Source organism: Sciurus carolinensis, chromosome 7 (genome assembly GCF_902686445.1).
Source record: "Sciurus carolinensis chromosome 7, mSciCar1.2, whole genome shotgun sequence".
Lineage (NCBI taxonomy): Eukaryota > Metazoa > Chordata > Mammalia > Rodentia > Sciuridae > Sciurus > Sciurus carolinensis.
The window spans coordinates 7,184,180-7,205,421 of record NC_062219.1 but is presented as its reverse complement, the minus strand read 5'-3'; the positions used below and the strand labels follow the sequence as shown (position 1 = coordinate 7,205,421).

Genomic DNA, 21,242 nt, shown 5'->3' with positions numbered 1-21,242 from the left:
ACATTGATATCTCGTCACGTCTTTGTTTAAAAATATATATATATTACAGATCCCGAAGCAACCCCACAACCTAAGGTTGAAATGAGAGTTTCCGTCCTTTGCTGCAGGCAACAGGAACGGGACATCATGTGCAGAGTTCATCCTCGTGTAACTTCCTTTCTACTCTCAACACTGTTTTCTGGGGGTTTTTTGGAAAATGTTATACACCGAGTCAGTTTTCATGGCGATGGAGTAGTCCTTTGTAGGACTCCAACAAAGGCTGTTCTGTTCCTATATTGATGAACATTTATTTAGTTTATTTCCAGTTGTCCTCACGTCACGAACAGGGCCTCAGTCAACACTGGGACTGACGTGCACGTCCCCAACTTGCTATATGTTAACAGACTGCTTTTCCAAACGGTTGGCCAATCAGCGCTCCCGGAGGCTGTCGGCCTGTGTCAGAATGAGGACAGCCGGTTTCTTTCCTGTGCTTCTCGCTACTTTCCAATTATTTTACAAAGGTTATTTACCACTTGGTTAATACATTTCAGTTTCAAAAAAGAGTTCAATAGTAAATACTGTTAGCTATTATTATTGTTGTTGCAATTATTAATTATAATAACTCAAGTCGGAGAAGTTTAATTTTTAAATGTTAAATAGTTTTTAGGAAACTCACACGGTTATTGATAAAAGGCTTTCAAGAAAAAAAAAAGGAGCTCAAACTTTTATACTGCATTTGCTGATTACGAAGGTAGCCTAACGTATATCATTTGATATTGAAAAAGCGCTGTGGTTTGCTAGGGTCCCTGTTTGATGGCTCAGGAAATGGAGATCTGGAAAAGTTCTCCGCCGGTTCCGTGTGGCCGCCAGCCTGTTCTGACCGGCCTTCCCTGGGCCCCGGCCTGTCTCCTGCTGGCTTAGCTCACAAGACGGCTGGAGACAACTGGTCGGAAACACTAAAAAAAAAAAGTGATGCGCAGGTGTACACAACACACCCGATTCACCCAGCTGGCATTTATGTGGCACCTGCTGTGTGCCCTCGACCTGGTTGTATGGTTGTGCTCTTTACATCTTCACCCCGTTCACAGCAAGAAGTCACAGAGTAGAGCACAGAGCAAATCGTGGGGTCCTGCGAGAGCTCTAGGGGCCGCTGCGATGGGTTCCTCTGCAAAGAGGCATGATGGAGCAAGTCCGCGGGCTTGCTGAGGCCCCCCGACTGGCTGGAGAGCCTCCATCTCCGCTTTAAGAGCACTTAGAATCCCAGAGCTCGGCAAAGGAACCAAGGGAGAGAACAAACCGCAGTCAGTCCCGGAGGCACGTGCGTCTGCCCGCGGGCCGCTCCTCACAGCCCTGTTTCTAAGAAAGCAGATCCTGGCAGAGGGGGCAGCGCGGGACCCAGGCCTGGGCTCAAAGATGCCGACTCCTGACCTTAGTAAGAAGGAGCCTCCCGCTGCTGCAGGCGGCCAGCTGACCGCGCCGGCCAGCGAGTGGGCAGAGCAGACAGCCAAGGCCACGCCACTCTTCCAATCCAAAGACGCCCCCATGACCCACCTGGTCAGCACCGCCGGACCCCAGGTTGGACCACTGACCCTCCTAAGAGGCATTTCCTTCATTTTCCTTTGTTGATTCCACAATTATATTCTGACGTAGGTCTGAACAATAAAGGGTCTTGGGGTTGAAAGTCTAAGCGACCTCTGTCATGTATCATTGCTTCTTTAGTCTCAGAGATTTGGGGAAGTGAATGAGAGATGCTCATCTGGCAACCTGAGTTGCCCAAAAATCCACTCGTAGGTATCCAGTCAAGAGAAATGAAACACACGTGTGTGTAAAAACTTACACACCTTTCACAGCAGGAAATGGCCCAAATGCTCATCAGCTGATGTGCAGTATAGTCATAAAATGGAATATTACTCAGCCACAAAAAGTAATGGATTACTGATACGTACTACAGCACGAATGAGCCTCCAAAGCATGTTCAGTGAAGAAAATCTCAAAAAAGCCCCGGTATTATACAACTCCTTTTATATAAAGCATCCAAAACAGACAGGTAGAGGTTCCAGGCTGGAGGAGCTGTGCAGTGCAGTGCAGTGCCTGCTGAGAGGTGCAGGGTTTCTACCCGAGGTCAGGAAAGGGAGACTGGACACTGGTGGTGGCCACTCACTGTGAAAATGCTCAACACCACTGAAGTGCACACTCGAAATGAGCAGATTTCAGGGGATGGAAATTATACTGCAATGAAGTGGGAGGGAGGGAGAGAGAGGAGGGAGAGAGAGAGAAGGAAGGAAGAAAGGAAGGGAGGGAGGGAGGGAGGGAGGGAGGAAGGAAGGAAGGAAGAGAGAGAGAGAGAGAAAGAAGGAAGGGAGGGAGGGAGGGAGGGAGGGAGGAAGGAAGGATGGAAGGAAAGAAGGAAGGGAGGGAGAGAACACTGTCCCTAGGGTACTGTAGGGACCCTTCCGTAGAAGAGATGTGAGACTGTCAGCTTTCGGTCTGTGTAGTAAAGTGGGCAGATATGTTGTAGCATAATGTTTAGACAAAGGAAATGAGTGAGCCCTCAAAGCAGGAAGAACCCAGAAAATTTCAGCCTGTAGGGAAAACATACTCCACCATCAGTCAGGGCTTGGACTAGGCTAGCCCACTGAGGCCAGGCATGGAGCAGGCTAGCCCCCGAGGTCTGCTGGTGGACCTCAGTGCCACTAGTGCCCTTTGGGGAAATTAAACACCGGCCCTAAACTGAGCTGATCTGTTAGACAAGACCCTGGACAAAAGCAGGACGGAAACTCAGGTTGGACCTGAGCACAGGTGTTGGGCAAGGCCCATCGGGACATTACGAGTGGCTGACACCCTGGGCTCCCCGAAGTCCAGGGACAAGGGAAGTCCCCGAGGCACATGCACCACCAGCAGCTCCTGCTGCCATCTGGGGTAACTAGACTGCGTGCTAAGATTCCGAGAAGACTACAGGGGATCCAAGTTTTCGTTTCTTTCTTTTTTTTTTTTTTTATTTGCATGCAAAGCTGCTTTGAAACCTGAGATTCGATCCTCTGCTGTGGCTCAGCAGCAGCAGCAGGGCTCAGAAGCCTACGAAACAGGCGAGCGTCTTGGCTCTAGCAGACTCGCTGGGATGCAATTTGGACAAAATTCCAGGGCTTGACTACGTGGGAGAAATAAGGGCAGGCGGGTGGAACTCGGTCCCTGTGGGAGCCAGCAGAGCAGAGCGCCTGCCCTCCCTGGGCCCAGCATCCCACAGAGCAGACACTGAGCGAGACACTCGTGAATGAGACTGCTGAGCTGCCAAAAGCTTCATTTGGTTAATGCGATCAGAGGGGAGATAAATAATTGAGAGAAAAGAAATGAGTTCCTCAGGAGGCAATGCTGAAATTTTAACATATGTTGGACAGGAGATAAATTAGCCCTGGGGTTGGGGGTCAAGAAGTGCTGTCCCTGCCAGGCACAGTGGCATACACCTATAACCCCAGACAAAGGGAGGCTGAGGCAGGAGGATCGCAAGGTCAAGGCCAGTTTTGGCAACTTAACGAGGCCCTCAGCAATTCAGTGTCTCAAAATAAAAAATAAAAGACTCCCTGGCAGGGACCTCTGGGCAGCGGTGGAAGTGGGGAGTGAAGGGAGGGAAGGGGCGTGGGGGCAGGAAGACAGCAGAGTGAACAGACATCATGACCTCGTGCACATGTACGACTGCATGACCCATGTGATCCTGCAACATGTATCATCAGAAAAGTGAGAGACGACACTCCATTTATGTATGATCTTTCAAAATGTATAAATGCATCCTGCTGTCATGTACAACTAATTAGAACAAATTTAAAAAATAAAAATAAAAAACTGAAGATGCAGGTAAAGCGCCCGAGTTTAATCCCGAGCACCAAAACAAAGCAACAAGTGGATCACTGCCTGCGAGGGATCAGAGGCGCAGGGGAGGGGCTTCGGGGCCCAGGGAGGTCTGGGGTACCAGGAGGGTTCTGGGCTGGTTTTGGTGATGGTTACGAAACACAAAATGCACTAAAACCATTCAACTGTACACTTCCAATGGGTGGATTTATGGTATGTAAATTCTACAGCAATAAAACCACTAAAAAACAAATGGAAGAAAATCCAGCATCAAAGGAATGGCAGGAGGGGTCACTGAATAGGAGAAGTCAAATTAATTTTCTTTATGAAAATTTAGAAGGAACATGAGGAAGAAAAATGGAGAAAAGATCAGAAGACAGAAAATGGGCAAAGACAGCCTGGGTCCCTCTTCTGCCTTCCTGCGTGGTAAACGGGCCCCGCCATGACCCACCTGGCCACCCACCCCAGTTTCACCAGCATGCACACAAGGATGCTAGAGTGAAGTCTGTCCGAAGTTTACATAAAACTAACACCCTTGCTCTGGCCTTCTCTCAGATGACTCACCCAGTGAGGGCACCGGTGGCAGAGGCTAACGCAGCATGATTTAGTTGTGGTGTCCGCATCCTGCCTCCAAAACACTTGGGAGGAACCAAGTCCTGCACACCAGAGTGAAAGCTGTGGCATGTATGCTGCCCAGCATTTGAAGAGAGGGAATTTCACTCGTCTTACTTCCCCATCTCCCCAGGAGACCTCAAAGACTGAGGGCCGGTTAAGCTCACTCTGTCCCTCAGGAGGTGACTTGTCTTGGCTGGAACAATGGGAATCATTCAAAATGGCTGCAGTTTCACCTTCACACTGTTCAATCCTTTCCCGTTTGAAAACAAACTTCTTGCAAACAAGGTTAGCAGATTCTCCGAATAGCTGAGAGTAGCCAAGTACAATTTTGAGAACTTTGTTTTTTTGTTTGTTTGGTATTTTTCCCCAAAATGTTATCTTCCCTGAATATAAACTTGATGCTCTTGGAAAATTTGAAAGGTAGATTTTTATTCATGACTTGAACCTCAGAGACAGCCAAAATACAGAAAGCAGGGGGAGGATAATTACACTGACACACACACAAATGATTAATCTCTCATTCTCATTGGGTCAAGAGTTCTCTTACTTGGAGCAACTTCAGGCCTGGACTTTGACAACTTTACACGTTAGGAAATGATTCTTAGTTCCCTAGAAAGCCAGAGAAATATCATCCACATAGAGCCATGCTTCAGGCTGGGTTTTCATTAAGATTTGGCTGAAAGTTTAATGACGTGGCTGGATGTGAAGGACTTGGCAACGGTTTCATCACAGATGTTTAAAGCTACTTTTTAATTGACAAGTTAAAAACCATGTATGTTTACGGTATACAACCTGATGTTCTGATGCACATTTACACTGGGAAACGATAAATCAAGATGGTTAAGATCCATCACTGCACGAGCTTATCATTTGTGGTGAGAACTTTCACAACCTGCCCTCCCAGCCCTGCTCCAGCACAGAGTTCATTATTATCAACTGCAGTCGTGATGCTGCTCAATAGGTCAGAGGAGCACATGGAGGTCTAAGAGCCACAGATCACCGTTTGGAGACTAGGATGGCACTAATGTGACCCACGCTGTCCACAGCGCCAGGAGCGCACTGCTGGTCACGACCACTGCTTTCTAGGTAGCTGCCCAGCCTCAAGGTCCTGCTTTTGCACACCTGTCCAGTTAGTTAGGGGGACACTGTAGCCGCCCCATAGTAACAGGCACACATGAAAACTCAATGAACTCTCCACTCAGTGCAAGATGCGATGCGTAGTTTGCAGGACCAGCACAAAATGAGAGAGTGTGTTCTTTTTGAAGACTATTAAGGACTTCTCAACTGGAAAAGCAGAGCTTCACCCTGAGGGGTCCTAAGTGAGAGCCCAGTTTACCACTAGGAAGCTGTCCTGACTCAGTGGCACCCTGACCTTACTGATGAGGCAACTGCTCAAATCTGTCCAACTCAGGAAGGTGTTTTATAGCTACCAGAGGGTAAGGACATGTCGTTTGAAAAGGGATTTTTTAAAAAGTCAGCACTAGCTCGATTGTATATGTTGGTGAGCTGCACGGGCTGGCCCCCGAGTCTGCCAGCTCAATGAATTGCACCCGTTTCTGGCATCTGACCTCAGACCTGAGCAAGAGGTGCCTGTGAAGCCATCCCCATTGCCAGGTGCAGTCAGCGTTAGGGACTGGTGACTATATGGTACGGAGCTACATGCCGCTTCAACAAACAGAAAAAATCAAGATTCGGCCTCTTTTTTTAACAAAGCAGCAGCTGATCCAGCAGCCTGCTGCTACGACGCAATCCTGGCTCCAGCCAAGCTGCTGGCGTGGTGGAGGGGCAGCCCTCCCCTGGCGGGGGCGTCCACCTCTCAGCCCCTTCCTCCGGGGTCTTTCATTCCTTCAACAAATATTTACGGAAGCACCGACCCGGGGAGCGGGGACACCGAATGTTCCCAAGGAACTTGCTCTCCTGCAGGAAAGAATGGCAAGAATTCAGAAGATAAAGCGGAAGCCTCGCTGCTGCCGGCCTGGGATGTGCAGTGTGTTTTGAAAATAAAAAGTGAAAGCGAGGCCCCTGCCTCCCCGGGGGCAGTGAGGAGGCCGGGAGAGCCCTGTGCTCTGTGGTCTGAGCAGGACTGGCGGCCGGCTTCCCGGCCCTGCCCGCGGCTCCACCTGCCCGCGGCTCCACCTGCCCGCGGCTCCACCTGCCCTCCTCCCCATCGCCCATCTGCAGAATGCAGTGCTCCACCCTCGCCCCTCTCAAGCCCTGCGCCCACACCGGGGCCTCCTTCCCTCTTCTCGCCATCCCTTGACGCCGCTCACTAGTTGAGAATTTGCCAATGGACTGCAGTGACTGCTTCCCGTGAGAGTGTGACCAGTGGCATGAGAGGTCCTGCACAGGACCTGGGCCGCGTGGTGGTGATAAACGTCACCGCCCTCACATCCTGTACATCCACCCTCCCGCAGGGCTGGACTCCTGGGGAGCTTCGGTGTGTCCCATCCTTGTACCCAATGTCCCACATGGGTCTGGCCTGGTCAGTGGTGAATACCCATAAAATGAACCGACTGAATGGTCAGCCACGACCACCACACAGTCCCAGAGAGACACCAGCTCATGCTGATGAGTGCACTGCAGCCAGACAGAGGCCAGGTTCTCAAGAAGGCGCATCCACGTGAGCTGGAAGTTGCCCTTTCCAAGCTCCTCGGCTGTGCTTCACGTGGGAAACTCGGCATCTAATCTACCAACTGTCCAAACACGGCTGTCCATCAGAGCCAACGAGCCTTCTAGAACCTTCCATGATGCCCCCCAAAAACATCCAACAAACGTTAGGAAACCAGCAACCAGCCCCCCGGGGAGAAGGGGCACCCTGCAGGGAGCTAGTCTTCTCATTCCTTCTCTGTACTGAGTGGACCTGAGATGCCCTCTCCAAACACGAGCGAACATGCAGAACCACAGGAGCTGCGGGTGTCAAGGTACCACCGTGAAACTGGAACAGGGACTCAGAGCCACAGGGCTGACGCCTCCAAGGGCTCCACACTCCTGGGCGGGCTACGCGAGCTCAGGGTCCCACCTCTGAGGCGCAGTGACGTGCTGCCGGCTCCACTTTCCCAGAGGGCCAGCGGGGCAGCCAGTCGTTCCAGCGCTGCGCCGGCCGTGTGGCGGGCCAGAGTGAGGTCGGCCGAGGCCCACCGAGGTGCAGGGCTCCCCACAACTTCTCTTCTCAGTGCATATTCAGGTTTGGCCAGGGTTCCACGTGGCCGAGTGCGGTCACCCAGACACAGGTGATTCTGGCTCCTAAATGGGTGACCTGTCGGCAGACTTGTGTTCAATCTGAGCTGCACAAGCAGCTCCCGTGGTCAGGAGCGCCCTTCCGCACAATCAGCAGACCCACCCAGTGTCCGCTGCCCGGCCCCCACGAGCACGTCCAAAGGGGTTTCACTGGGGTGGACACTCACCACTGTGCACAGATGCCACAGGGCCAGACCCATTTTTATGACTGCTGTGAAATCTGGGCTGGGTAGCACTTCACAGCCACAACTGACAACACGGTTTAAAAAGAGCCAGGACACACGCCCACATGCACACACACGCGAGAAGGACTTCCACTCCTTCCCTATTATTCTCCAGCATATCAAATGAAACCTGGTTCTCCGTCCCTGGTTTGCCTGTCCAGAGCTGATTTCCCCTCCAACATCAAACTGTAAAATGGTCCCTCTCCCATTTACTACAAGTCCTACCCAAGCTTCTTACTTCACTTAGAGGTTTGGGTCCAATTATTCTCAGCCCCACTGGGGAGCATGAGACCCTCATAGTGACGTTCAAGGTGGCTTGCTAAGATGTGACACTCCATTTATGTAGGATCTATCAAAATGTACAAATGCTTCTACTGTCATGTACAATTAATTAGAACAAATAAGAAATTAAAAAAAAAAAAGATGTGAACTGGCAAATTCCACACACGTGTTGTGCTCAGATTTCAGACAGCCCCAGGGAAAGTAGCCTGTATGAGAACGTGAGGGTGACGTACAGACAGTGGTAACACGGTCGGCAAGCAGTAAGAGCTAAGGCTGCAATCGCTTGTCCAAGGGATGGGGGAGAGTGCACCAGCGGAGCAGGCTTTGGAATAATCCAGAGAAGGGGTTTTTCCAGCAGGAACAAAGGAAGGCACATAAAGGTGGGTGACCAGAGTCAAGGGGCAGGAGAACTGAGCAGCCCTCCATGAACTGTGCCCTCGGAATGGGAAAGCGAGGGAAAGAGTCCAGGCAGGTATGCTCTGGCGGGTGACTCCACCCCCACCCCCACAATTTGGAAATGGACAGTGGAAGAGAGAAGAAAGGAGGCCGCCATGTGGTCCTTGCTCCCAGAGTTACTAGAGACCACCCGGCTCAGTTTCATTCCCAAAAACCACCACAGAAATGTTCCCTGAGCGTGGGAGGCTGCACCTAAGGCTGAAAAACCTCTCATGCAGAGTGTGCATGTCGTATCATGGCCCATGAGTCCTTGTTTTAATTTTAATAAATCTTTTCCTTGGGAATTGTGCATCGTGGTGCACACCTGTGGTCCCGGCAACTTGGGAAGCTGAGGCAGGTAGATTGCTATTCAAGGCCAGCCTGGGCAACTTAGTGAGACAGTTTCAAAATAAAATTAAAAGGGGCTGGGAGTGTAGCTCAGTAGTACAGTACACCTAGCTTCCAACCCCAGTATGGCAAAAAAAAAAAAAAAAAAATGTTTCCTCGGGTCTTGCAAAGCTGATGCTTGAGTGTTGATGCTTGAGTGTGAGACGGCTGAACCAATCCTGCAGCGCTGCACACCACAGAATGACCTCAGTGTGCAGTGCCTCGGTTACCAAGCGTGCATTCACCCGATTCTTCACTGACCAGACCAGGAAACGGGGCCACACTCAAGGAGACATCCGATGAGCAACTCCCACACCAAGGCTGACACACCCCAGGAAGCAGCTCCTGGTCTGAGTGATGTCAAGGTCTCATGGACAGAAGGTCAAAGGCCATGCTTGAGGTCCAGCCAGGCTGTTCCTAGTCCTGTTCCCTCTGCTCTGCCACTCCTCATAGTCCCTAAAAGGCCCCTGGTCTACACTGCTCATGGAAAGTGTTCCGAGGAGCAGGCAGGCAACACCCCAGGTTGTCATTGACGGAACATTCCCACCACATCAATGGCATGTGGACTGGCAGCTCAGCACCCTCAGGACACAGCTTGATCCAGACCTTACACAGTCCAAGTTGAAGGGGAAGCATTTTCTCTGGGGAACAAGCCAGACGGGAGCTACTGAAGACCTGACTATCTAGAGATGGGCAAATATTCAGCCATTTGAGAAGAAAGAGGGAGGGAGGAGGAGGAGGAAGCCCTAATGTAGCAAGACCTGGAAAACTGGGTACTTTTCAAAACTCTCTGTGGTCCTTTTTCCCAGTCACCTGTAAAATTTCACTCTAGAAATGGGGGCCAAATTCGTATGTTAGTCATACCTTGAAACTTTCATCATATCATTTGGTCTTAAGTAACTTCTTAAGTTTTCCCCTGATTTGGGGGATTGAGTTGGAAAAAGATATCTGCTAAGGGAAATTTCTTCAGCCTTCAAGAAGGTCCAGGGAGATTGGGGAAGACAAGAACACACCACGCATGTGCAATTGTTGTACAATTCTCTACAAAGCAAAGTCACAATGACTTTAGGAAAGTTAGTTAACCTCTGTGGTCCTCAGTTTCAAATCAGAGAAAATAATTCATCACTGGTGGGGTGGAGAAAGGAAGAAATGAGATACCTTCTGCAACAACCATGTTGCTTATTGAGGTGCATAAATGGCAACATTACAAAGCTTCATGCAGTAAGTGACCATTTGGAAAGAATAACAAAGAAAAGGTTTTTTTCTTCTGTATTTACTATTCTAGAATGTAGAAAAGGCCCTCCATACAGTCACCTGCTGAACCCACAGACCTACTTTCTCCCCTCCATCCCCCTTCCCCAAGTTTCCAGAGGACACTCTTAACTGCCTCAGGGACAAGATGCGAACCTAACTGGGCCCTTTACTTCCTGCAGGGACAGTCCACATCCTTCTAGGGTCCCAGCAAAGCTCTAGGATCACCCATCCTCCAAATCCCTTCCCCACCTGGCCAGATCCCTCCATCTCCATCTCTTACTAATTCTCCAAGAAAAACAAGTGTTGCCTCCCCCACCCCCAATCTTGTACTGCCCAGGTGACCTACAGAAATCCTACCCAGCACTAATCTTGCTTATCTCTGAGGACAAGGATGCCTGAAGGCCAGAAATTCCTCTTCATGTGGACTCATGGAACTGGCTGGATCTAAGATAGCTGCCAGAATGAACCCAGGCAACCTCGATCTTCATTATAACCCAAGCTGCATGCTAAATGCCACCCCTGCCCTAGCACCACTAGGACAACCAGAAAGAAACTTACAAGGAGCAAAAAGAACTGGGGCTGGAATTCCTGGGAAATCTCCACCCATTCCCAGAAGAGACATGACTAGCCCTCCCCTTCACCACCCCCCTCCATTCTTCTACCCCAGTCTGTAACTCCAAGCCCTAATGGTGGGAAACTGATCTGCGAGTCTACCTCCCATTTCTCCCGTTCTGGCGGAGGATGAAAGTCCCCTTTGCTGCTCAGTGGGAGTTTAGTCTTTCCCAATTCTGAGGGAAAAAGAACTAGTTTGGGGTCAAAAAAAATGGGTAACACAAGCACACTAGGATGAGTGTTCCCCACACCCACACGTAACTTAGGGTTCACGCTTCTCTAGGAAGCATTTCTGGAACCCCCGGTTTGGCAGTGTGTGTGTGGGGGGGGGTCAGATGGTCCCCTTTCTGTGTCCCCACAATGCTCTGTGTACACCCCAGACCGCACAGTGTTCGCATGGCCTGTTCAGGTTGCTACTCTGCCCCGCTCCAAGGCACACTGGTACAGATTGATTCCTGCACCCCTGATGCAAGGTAATTGGTAGCCTGAACACAAGAATTTAACCATAAATGCTCTAAGAGGGTTCTGGAGTTGGGAGAGAAGCAGAATAACAGACTCACCTCACACCTGCCACCTCTGAGGTCCTGGAAGGAAAGGAGGTGGGAAGATAAAGGGATAAGACACAGGGCTTATGGAACTCAAATGTCCCCCAGGGAAGGACAGCTGAGGCCCCAGCTGAAGTGGGCAGAGCAGCTGGCCCTGGAAAGCGTCAAGGTGGCCCCTCATGTGGGAAGACAGGGGACAGGGGAGGCCTGAAAGGATTGGGGTGGGTGCTGGGAAGCAAGCTGACAGCTGGTGATGCTATCGGAACTTGTAGATACAGAAAAACACACGGGACTCGGAGAGAAGCACCCATAAGCTGTTGGAATAGAGGAGACGCCTATGAACTGAATGAAGCATAAAATAAGCACCTGGTGAATGAGCTGGACCTCAACCTTGGCCCACGTCTTCACCTGCAAGAGTGACCCAGCGTGGGGTCAGCACACAGGGAAAGTCAGCACGAATTGTGTAACTCCACCCAGATGCTACCTCCAGACCATCCCAGCTCCTGCGGTGATACGTCCCTCCATAAATACTATCACCCCAGAGCAAGGGGTGGCTGCTTCTGGCTCTTAAGATGGCCGCGTTCTCCCTGGCCTGCGTCTCTGCTTTCCTAATCAAGTCTGTCTGGGCCTCTGACACGTCCTTAATTTCTGCTCTGACCTTCGTGGAGAAGCCCAAGGTCCCGAGTGGAGGCCCTCCTCCAGACCTCCTCCAGTGACAGCCAGACTCAGCCACAGGCAGGAAGTGGGGAAATTAACTTGGTAGATTGGCCGGGAGGAGGTCTGAGTGCTCTCAATCTTTCCTTAGCTATGCTAATCATCGCTTAATCAAGGTTAAACTCATTCCACCTGAGGGAGAGGAGCCCGCTAGGCAGGGGGCGGGGTCTGTCTGAACAGGCCCCGTGGTGGGTGGAGCCCTGTCAGACCACCCAGCCCTGCCCAGCTCCCAGGTCAGTCCGCAGCCCCTGGTCACCAGGGCACTCTCCGTGCAGATTTACTAGAAGGCACTAAATACTTCACTACTGTATGTTACATGTTTGCCTCTCACTTAGTGTATTATTTTCCAAGTTCCCTTAAAGTATTTATGAATTTATATTGAGGAATTGCCATTTTGGTGGGGACACCCCCCCATCTCTGTCAGCAAATTAGTCCTCAGAAATGGGTTTGCACTGAATCAGGGAGCAAACCAACAGGGTTTCTGAGAACAGGGGTTGCATGTGGGAGTTCCCTCAGCCCTAGTTCTCAACTGTGGACTGCTCTGTCCCTATAGGCAATAACTGGAAATTTCTGGAACATGTTAGTTATGACTTGGGCTGGCTGACTACTAGGCATCTAAGGGGTATAGGCAGGGATGCTGCTCCACAGCCTAGCCTGCACAGGACAGCCCCTCAACAAAGAATTCTTTGGCCCAAAACCTCAATAGTAATGTGACTGAGAAATCTTACCCTTGAGGAATGTCACCCTGGGAGAACCTGGTTGAGGGGACACAGCTGACCTGATCACCTGACTTCTTGTGCTCACTTTTTCTCCAGGCTACTGCCCCAAGTGCATTCAGCACCAGCTGCTCGGCTCTTTGCTAAAAACGGTACAGTTGAGAACCTCGTGCCATCAATAAGAACCAGTGCAGTAATCAAGATTAAACTGTCAAGAAAGAATCGTCATATAATACAACCATGCATCTAGAAAGAGAATCTGTTCTAGGAAGGATGAACAGGGTGGAGAATGTCCGAGAAACGTGGAAGGGTTGCTAGACAAGGTGTCTACATAGTCGAGGGCGGAAGCGGCTCATCTCGCCACCTTTGAATCCATCCTTCCCCACAGCAGAGAAGGGTGGACAGAGAAGGAATGAGCGAGGATGACTTATGAGTAGGACCCGGGGTAAAATTCTAGGTGCCTGCATTGGCTGTGTGATGCTGGCTTCAGCATCCTGGGAAGCAGCTGTGCCTGGTGCTTTAAAATTTCATCAGCCTTGGTTAACCTCTGCCCGCAGAGAATTGACTGCTTGGGAGGAGCCCATGGAGATGGGAAACAGACCAAATTTCACTCCTGGACCAATTCATTTCTCCCATTCTCATTTCCAAGTGTGTCTACGATGAGGCCTGGCAGTAATCTGCCTTTCAGCTCAGCAGTGATGGAAGTCAACAAAAGGTTGAAAAAAACCTGGGATCCCATCCATCCATCCACAGCCTCGGAAACCGGGAAGAGCAGCCGGTGGGCGCCCTTCAGTGGGCGCCCTTCAGTGCAGCCACTCGGAGCTTCAATCCTTGGCTAAACATGAGTTTGAGGACAGTTTGGATTTAATTTATTACAAGTTCTGCATTGTCATTCAGATATTTTAGCCACAGGGTCCTCCCCTGCTCCCACCTCAGGGCTTGGACTAAAACATAACAGAGGACCACATTCCCTGGAAACAGAGTGGCTTGTCTTAGACGCACTGCTCTCAGCTTTCGTCTAACTTCTAAAATCCTTCTCTCTTTTGCAGTATTTCTGCAACTCTTAAAAGCTAGGAGGGAAGCATGCAAGGGCAAGGTCTTTGTGGCCCAGCTTGGTTCACTATTTACAGGGAAATCTGCACGTCTGCTCTGTACTGAGCTGAGCACCAGGTACTCAGCCTGCAGAATTCACCTCAGCCATGCAGGAAGGCTGGGGTTCAGAGGCAGGGCTCTGGAAGGTGAGGGTCTGGGTTCAGTATCAGCTCTGCTACCATCCTCGGTGAGTCACTCAGTCTTGTTCATCGTTACTGGCTGTATCTGTAAGGTGGGAAGTAATAATAGTTTTGACGTGCTAGTGTGTTATGAGGATAAAATGAATTAATAAACGTAAAGACCAGGTAACAGACTGGCACACGGGAAGCCCTCACTCCAGGTGACTCTCAAACATCCTACGGGTTGGCCCGTCGCCTCAGTGTCTGTGCAAGTTGCCAGTCAGACCCCAGACTGAAGAGCCCACTCCTGCAAGCATTTTAACGTCGGGGTCAAACTACCATGAAATCCAAAATTTACCTCTCCTCTTAGGACTCCACAGCGGAACCACCCTGAACTAGCTCCTCTGTCTTACCTGAGAGAGTGGAGACAGAAGCGATAGGGATCAGCTTCATGCTGGAGGGACAAGCTGACCTCACCCGAGATTGAAATCACAAAGAAAAAGGAGAAAAGGCTGCATTCTTTCTCCAAGACCAGCCAAGCAGAGGGGAAGGTTTTCCATATGAACCTCGGCTAGCTGCCCATATCATTTCCAGACTAAAGTAGAAATGAAGTGGGACCAACAGGAGGAACTTCGGGACGTGAAGGAATAGGATGAGAAAGGCCAGCAGCAAAGTTCTAACATCCCTAACGTTGGGCGCAGGTTCATGAGCAACCACAACTGTTAGGGAATATACCCCCCTTATTTCTGTTGGAACAAGCCATGGACTTGGACTGAGTTGTGGGAAATAAGTTTCACAGGAAATGAGGATTCATTACGCCAATGGGCATGTAATTTTGATGCAGGTGGCTTTTCTTTTAAAACAAAACAAAACAAAACAAAAAAAACCCCACAATGCTACATTTTACATCTACCTGGGAAATGTAGGAGCTACTCACAAGAGGGAAGTTGGAGATGGTCTCGCTCGGCTTGCTTTTTTGGAAAGAGATGCCCAAGACTTTCCTTCCAGGATCAGAAATCCTACTTCCCATTTTGCTAAGTAACAAACATTTCCCAACCTTACACTCAACCAACAAGTGGTAAAAAATGTAAAATAGACAACAATCAATGACTAATCACACGTTTTTCCCCGTCTAGCATGATCTACGCATAAAACTGTTCAATAAAACAACATCCAGTGCCATTAGCCGACAAATGCCTCGGTGGAAAGTAACAGCCCTGGAGTCTGCTCCCTGTTGTCCCTGCGTGTCTTAGGGGAGAACTGCTTTCCTCTTATTGCTACGTCCATGCATGCAGAGCCTGTGACGTCACGCTCAGTGCCATTTGCTGAATGGATGGATAAATGGATGGGCAGACGGATGCCAGATGGCAGTCTGCCTGTGTGGGTGAATGAATGAATGAATGAATGGTGGCTGGGAGGTGTGACTTGGGGTCAAAGGGAGAAGTAGAACAAAACAGAAGGAAATGGGCAGGAAATCTTGGTGGGGGGAAGGGTGTATTCTGGAAAAGACCTGCCAGAAAGGTGGCTCCATGATGATTTTCTGGGAAAGTTGCTCTTAAGACATTTCTTCTTGTCCCATCGTTAGAAGAAAAAGGAAGTCAGCTGGTCAAAGGACGTCCCTTAAAACTCCACTGGAGAGGTGAAGGCCCTGGCACGGAAAGTGCCCTGCTTTGCTCCCGACTGAGCCCACAGCACCCGACACTCAAGAGATGCACAGTAAGCTCTTGTTCAGAGGCGTCCTCTTCCCTCAGCCTTGGCAGGCCTTCTGCACCCCCACAAGCACACACATGAAGCCACATTTCTGGGCTCTGATGCCAGCTTTCTAACTGACTCCGTCATAGACGAAGGCTGCCGAGTTGAAGCCGCCCTGGTTCTATTAATGTTGCACAGCCGTTTACCCGTTTCTCCCACAGGTTATCAGACACACACAGAAATGTGAATGCTGCTGTCTCCATCCCCACCAGCCATCCTTCCAGAATATGGCAGGTAGAACAAAATGCAGGTGCGCCTGATGCCCATCAGAGCACCCACGACCTCAAGCAACTGCAGTGGTGGGAGTTATTGCTGGGACGTCTTAGGTTAGAAGGTTCCCGCTTCTCTAAGTTCATTCTTACATGTTTAAATTTTGCCTTAAGTTTAGTCCTCAAGTGTTGAGCTCCAGCTAAGGACTCTGTGCACCAGATAGCACACACCTGTAATCCGGTGTTTTCCACCTGTAGGCAACTCAGGAGGTCAAGGCAGGAGGATCACAAAGTCACAGCCAAACTGGACCACATGTCTCAAGATAAAATTTAAAAAGGGCTGGGGGTGTAGCTCAGTGGTAGAGTGCCCCAGTTCAAACCCCAGTACTGGGAAGCAGTGGTAAGGACTCTGTCTTGCTTTCAGTCTTTCTTCTAAGTCTTTCTTGAACTGATACATTTTTTTGAATTTCTATTCCTGAATCTGTATCTGCTTCTATTCTTTCAGCCAGCACACAGCGTACCTGCTCAGTTTCTTCATTGAAGACCAACTTCTCCTGCTTGGACCAGGAACCTTGCTAGACCCATGATGCATTCTTTATCACCATCCTGCTCTCTGGGGTACCCTGGTCTTTTTCCCTTGGAAACGCCAGTGGCACCAGCAAGCCTTCCCCTTGGTGATCTTCAAGGACTGGCTGCATCCACTTCCTCTGACTGTCTTCGCCTCCTCTTTACACTGTACCACCGTATTACAGTGGACTTTCAACTTAAGGGCAGACCTAGCCTGAAAGGACCTAAAGGCTGCACATTCGTGACCTTCCAAAGCACACCTTCTACTTTTGTTACTAGCTTCGCAGCAACCAGTCAGATTCCTGAGGATGGGGAGGCCAAGGCGATGGCTGCCTCCTGCTCCAGCAGGTAACTTCCGTGGTGTCGCCTCCTTTCAGCCTCTTCCAGAGAGCCTCCGATTTACATCTACTGCTGCATTACCTAGCCAAGATCAAGGTTGCTAATTATTTTAACCTCTATCTGCATATCACAATTTTTGGGGCTATGCTTGTGAATGGTTCTTCCTTCTTTTCTTTGAATTCCATGCCACTAGGCTTTTTGTTGTGAAATTCCTGCTCAAGAGAGCTCACAAAGCAGACTTTGACTTTGGAAGGTCATGTGGAACTCTACATCCTTTAGGTCCATTTTCAGGCTAGAAAAACAGTGACTTGGCATAAATTCCTTCCAGAACAAACACTAAAAACCTACCAGCCCACCTTCACTCTGTGTGTACTGATGTGCTTTTCAAAACGAGGGTCGTATTCTCTTTGATAATACTTTTCTGGGTTGTGCCCTTTAAATAGTTCTCCCGTCTTTCCTTTCAGCTCTAGCTTTGTGCCTGCTGTTTAGCCCCATGATTCTTGGAGACTTCTGAATCTGAAATGCTAGGATCTCTTGCACTCTAGTCAGTTTTATAAGACATAGATAATAGCATGTTTAGATAAACCTCTCTGAAAACACAGCCTCATTAAAACCGCCCCTTCTTCCTGCTTCCACCTGGCAGGGTTACTCAGGATTCTAAGCAATGTTTTTGGCTTCCGTCAGTGGAAGGTAGGGATCGAACTCAGCAAACTTCACAGATCGCATTACAAATAATTTTAGGAATCCAGTATGGAGTTGGTACTGATCTAGCTTAAAGAGGTAATTTGGTAATCTGGGATGCCCGTCAAATGGATAGGGTCCATTATTAAATGTCTCCTTGTATACTGAAAAAAGCATCAGTTTAAGCAGCACTTGTTAAGAGGTCCATTTGGACTATGTCTTTCTAATAAATGTTATTTAATTCTAATTATATTTAATTTGCTAGGTATATAATAATTTTCTCTCATTTTTTTCCCCTGAAAATCAGTTTTTCTCCCAAAGAGAACAAGAAGAGGATTCTATAGTTTTAACTTAGGACTCGTGATTTTTTTGCCCCTGTCCTCCCTGCCCATCTGAATGCACTCGAGGGGACACACACACACACACACACACACACAAACTTCCTTTCCTAAGAGGCTTTTTTTTTTTCAGCTGAAGATGGTTGACTAATAAGCGCAGATGGGTCCGTCCCTCAGTTTGGAACCTTCACTTTAACAGGGGTGAGCACACTTGGCAATCCACTTAAGGGCACTGCACAAAATGAAGCCTGAGGAATCCTGCTGGGTGGCCAGCATTTGGTCCTCCAGGGTTTGAACTGAATTTCGAATTAATGCTACCTTAAGTTCAGACAAGAGCAAAGACCCATTTTAAAAATCCTGAGCTATGTAGGCAAGCCTGGGCAGCTGATAACGTATTTATCAGTGTGAGTTCTCAGGCGCTCTCTGAAAGTTTATTTCAAGGATCTCACCTCCTATAAAGAATCAAGCACTCCTTCCCCTTAGCTTGCAGTCAATAGCACATCTTGAGAAATGTTTAGGTTTTCTAAAAAAAGACCAGACACTGAAGACTTAAATAAACATCAAAGTACTCCGTTTTTAATTCCTAGATATGATGAAGAAATTCATAGGCCGAAAACTGAGTAAATAAAGAGGTGATTACAAATGCCTGTTTCCTTGACAACTCCCCTCCCCCAGCCCTCCTGTGATAGGGAAAAACCAAAATGAAAGTGAGGAGGGGTAGCCACCGGGCCATGCTGCTTCCCGCGAGCCCAAGCAGTCACAGGCGCAGAAAGGAAATACAAATAAATCAACTGAGGTCGGGCTGCATTGGGTGTAGTATTTTTGTGGTTGCCGTAGAAACGCCAGAGACGGAAGAACATGTTGCACGACACAAAAGAGAGCAATAGGTATCAGGAACGTTCTCCCCAGCTTCATCTATGGCAGAGAAAATGCGTGCACAGGGGCAGCGGGTGCAGGGGCCCAGAGCCGCGGCTGCAAGTGGAACCCCGAAAGGCACGCTGCCCAGCCAGCCCCGCACAAAGCCGCGGTCCTCGGTGGCCGCGCGGCCGCCCCCGGCGCCCCGCAGGCCCCCTGCGCCTCCCCGCTGCCGCCTCGCTCCCGCGGCCAGCCTCCCCTCCCGAGGTCCCAGGGAAGCCCAGGCGAGGGGCGCCCGGTGCGGGAAGGGGAACCCAGGCATCAGCCACGCCCAGAGAAGGTGCCTGCAAACGGCACGAACAGCACCTACCTCCTTCCCGGCGGCCCGGGCACATGGACTGAGAGCCAGACGCTGCCTGGAGCGCTGGGTTCGGAGGCTGCCACCACTTCACAGGAGCGGTAAGTCAGCCAACCCGGGAAGAAAAGCAGACTCCACCCAAGGGGTGGGCCCTTCGGAAGGAAAAGAGTGGTCCTCACTGACGTCTCTCCCCACCCATGTCACTTCCTTTTAAAGCTACGGCTTGGCGGCCAGGGGAGGGAAGGTCGCGCTGTAATATGAGTCACTCCTCGCCCCTTCCAGTCGGCGCGAGCAAGTGCCCCGGCCCGCGGCACGTTCGCAATCTCGTTCGCGTCCCGCCCGGGGCGCGGCCGGCATCGCGGACAAAGCCGGCCGAGTGGCCTTCTCGCCGCGCCTGCTCCCCAGCCCTGTTGCATCCCCGCGCCGCCGAAATGGCTCCTGCAACCTCAGCCTCGCGCCGAGGGCCGGCGACCTGGGACCTGCCCGAGGCGGCTCAGCTGGAGTTAGGCACCGGACGGACCCCCGCGCTCTCCAATCCCCTCTCCGCGCCCCGGCGCTGCTGGAGGGACGAGTCCCACTGCGCGAGCCCGAGAGCCCCGTCAGCGAAGCACGCCCAGCGCTCGGGAGGACGAGACGGTGAGGACCCGGAGGCCAGGAGTCCCGTCGGGGTGGCCTCCTGCTCGCCCAGGCACCGAGGTCGGCTGGCACTCGTGTGCGCTCACGCACGTGGCGTCTACACGCGGAGTGTTGCAGGGCCGGACACACCTGGAGCACAGAGTCCCCACGGCTTCACGAGGACAGGCTGTGGAAACTACCGACGTGCCGGGGCTCCAGCGATCCCGGAGGAAAAAGTTAAGGCGGATGCCCTTCAGATGTGCGCCACCAGAGCCATTGTCTCCAGTGCTTGAGTGTTTACGGAGGACTCCGTGCACGCCGGGGTCTCTAGGTGCCGCAGTCCAGGGGACTCGCCGAGCCAGGGCACAAGACAGGGCCACCAGGAGCCAGAGAAGCGCCCAGCCGTGTGTCGGGCAAGCGGAGAGTGGACAGAGCTCTTCGGGCTTTGATGGTGCGAGGGGAGGGCTTTCATAGTCCAGGACCCAGGGTTTCGACGGTCCTCTGGGGCCGGCGGCATTTGGATCCCCTGGGATGGGAGAGAAGGGGAGCAAAGTAGGAGGATGGGGATCAAGGACCCTGGAGGCATAAAAGATCAGAACTGAACCGACTTAGGGCAAGGGCTGATGTTAGTATCCTGTGGACATACACTTGGTCATCTGGTAATGCTTGTCAAGGGTAGGACTGAGCTTCTTGCAGCAAAGCTGATTCCAAGAGTTCTTCTCAACTTTTCAAGTTAACATTTCACGATCTCATTGCTGGCGGAGACATGAAAGGGTTTTTTCAAAGTACTTTTCAAATAAAGCTAGTGGAGTTTTGAATGGGGATTTATTTTAAAATCTACAAGTGCATAAATTCATGCTGTATTTATAACAAGTACAGTCAAGATTGCAATAGAAAGAATGAGAGATTTAAAATTTTGACAATTGAGATTCTTATTCCATCCTCAATACTTTAATGTCTTTATTCCATTATTAACCATTAAAATTAGTACACTCATTATTTCTAACACTGCCTATTTAGACAATGTTCCTCACAGTCCCAATTATTTCAGAAGTAAAGCTGAGAAACAGGGACAAAAAATTACTACTTCTAAAAATTTAAAGTGGAATTACAACATTAATGGATTAAACCCTAGGCACTTTATTCAGAGTCCCGTTTACAATCTGTCTTTATTTTACATGCCCTTATTCAACTATTTTATCTTAACAGGGAATTGTGATTGTTTCTGGGTCATAATCTAACAATCCAGTTCAACAAATACTTTTTGAGTAGCCGAGTCACAAAAGCATGAATAAGACATGGACATTGTCCCAAAGGGCTCAAAGTCTTAGAAGGGAAAGAGACATGTAAACAATTAAGATGCAAATAGAGGCCATGATTGACATCTGTACAAGGTTCAGAGGTGGGTGATCGAGAGAAGGGCGGTGGGGGGAGGGTTGTGTCCACACAGTTTCTCAGCTCACAGCAAACTCTA

The 21,242-nt window shown here is 50.1% G+C and overlaps 2 protein-coding genes across 2 annotated transcripts in view; one reads left to right on the top strand and one right to left on the bottom strand.

Moving 5' to 3' along the window:
* Nucleotides 1-19,437, bottom strand: part of Agpat4 (1-acylglycerol-3-phosphate O-acyltransferase 4) — a 110,963-nt gene extending 91,526 nt beyond the window's left edge. Inside the window, exon 1 of the mRNA XM_047559428.1 lies at nucleotides 19,166-19,437. The gene's annotated coding sequence lies outside the window, so the exon portion shown is untranslated. The remainder of the gene's footprint in view (nucleotides 1-19,165) is intronic.
* Nucleotides 18,840-21,039, top strand: LOC124989566 (translation initiation factor IF-2-like). Its single transcript, XM_047559429.1, has 2 exons — nucleotides 18,840-19,254; nucleotides 19,370-21,039. Exons 1-2 carry the CDS (start codon nucleotides 18,858-18,860, stop codon nucleotides 20,059-20,061), a joined length of 1,089 nt encoding a protein of 362 aa, XP_047415385.1. The 5' UTR covers nucleotides 18,840-18,857; the 3' UTR covers nucleotides 20,062-21,039.
* Nucleotides 21,040-21,242: the final 203 nt, after the last annotated feature.

Bases quoted from the DNA above. Each gene is read 5' to 3' on its own strand.
- LOC124989566 (XM_047559429.1), top strand. From the start codon at position 18,858: ATGGCAGAGAAAATGCGTGCACAGGGGCAGCGGGTGCAGGGGCCCAGA. The intron at 19,255-19,369 runs GTAAGTCAGCCA...TTCCTTTTAAAG, and splicing joins GCCACCACTTCACAGGAGCG to CTACGGCTTGGCGGCCAGGG.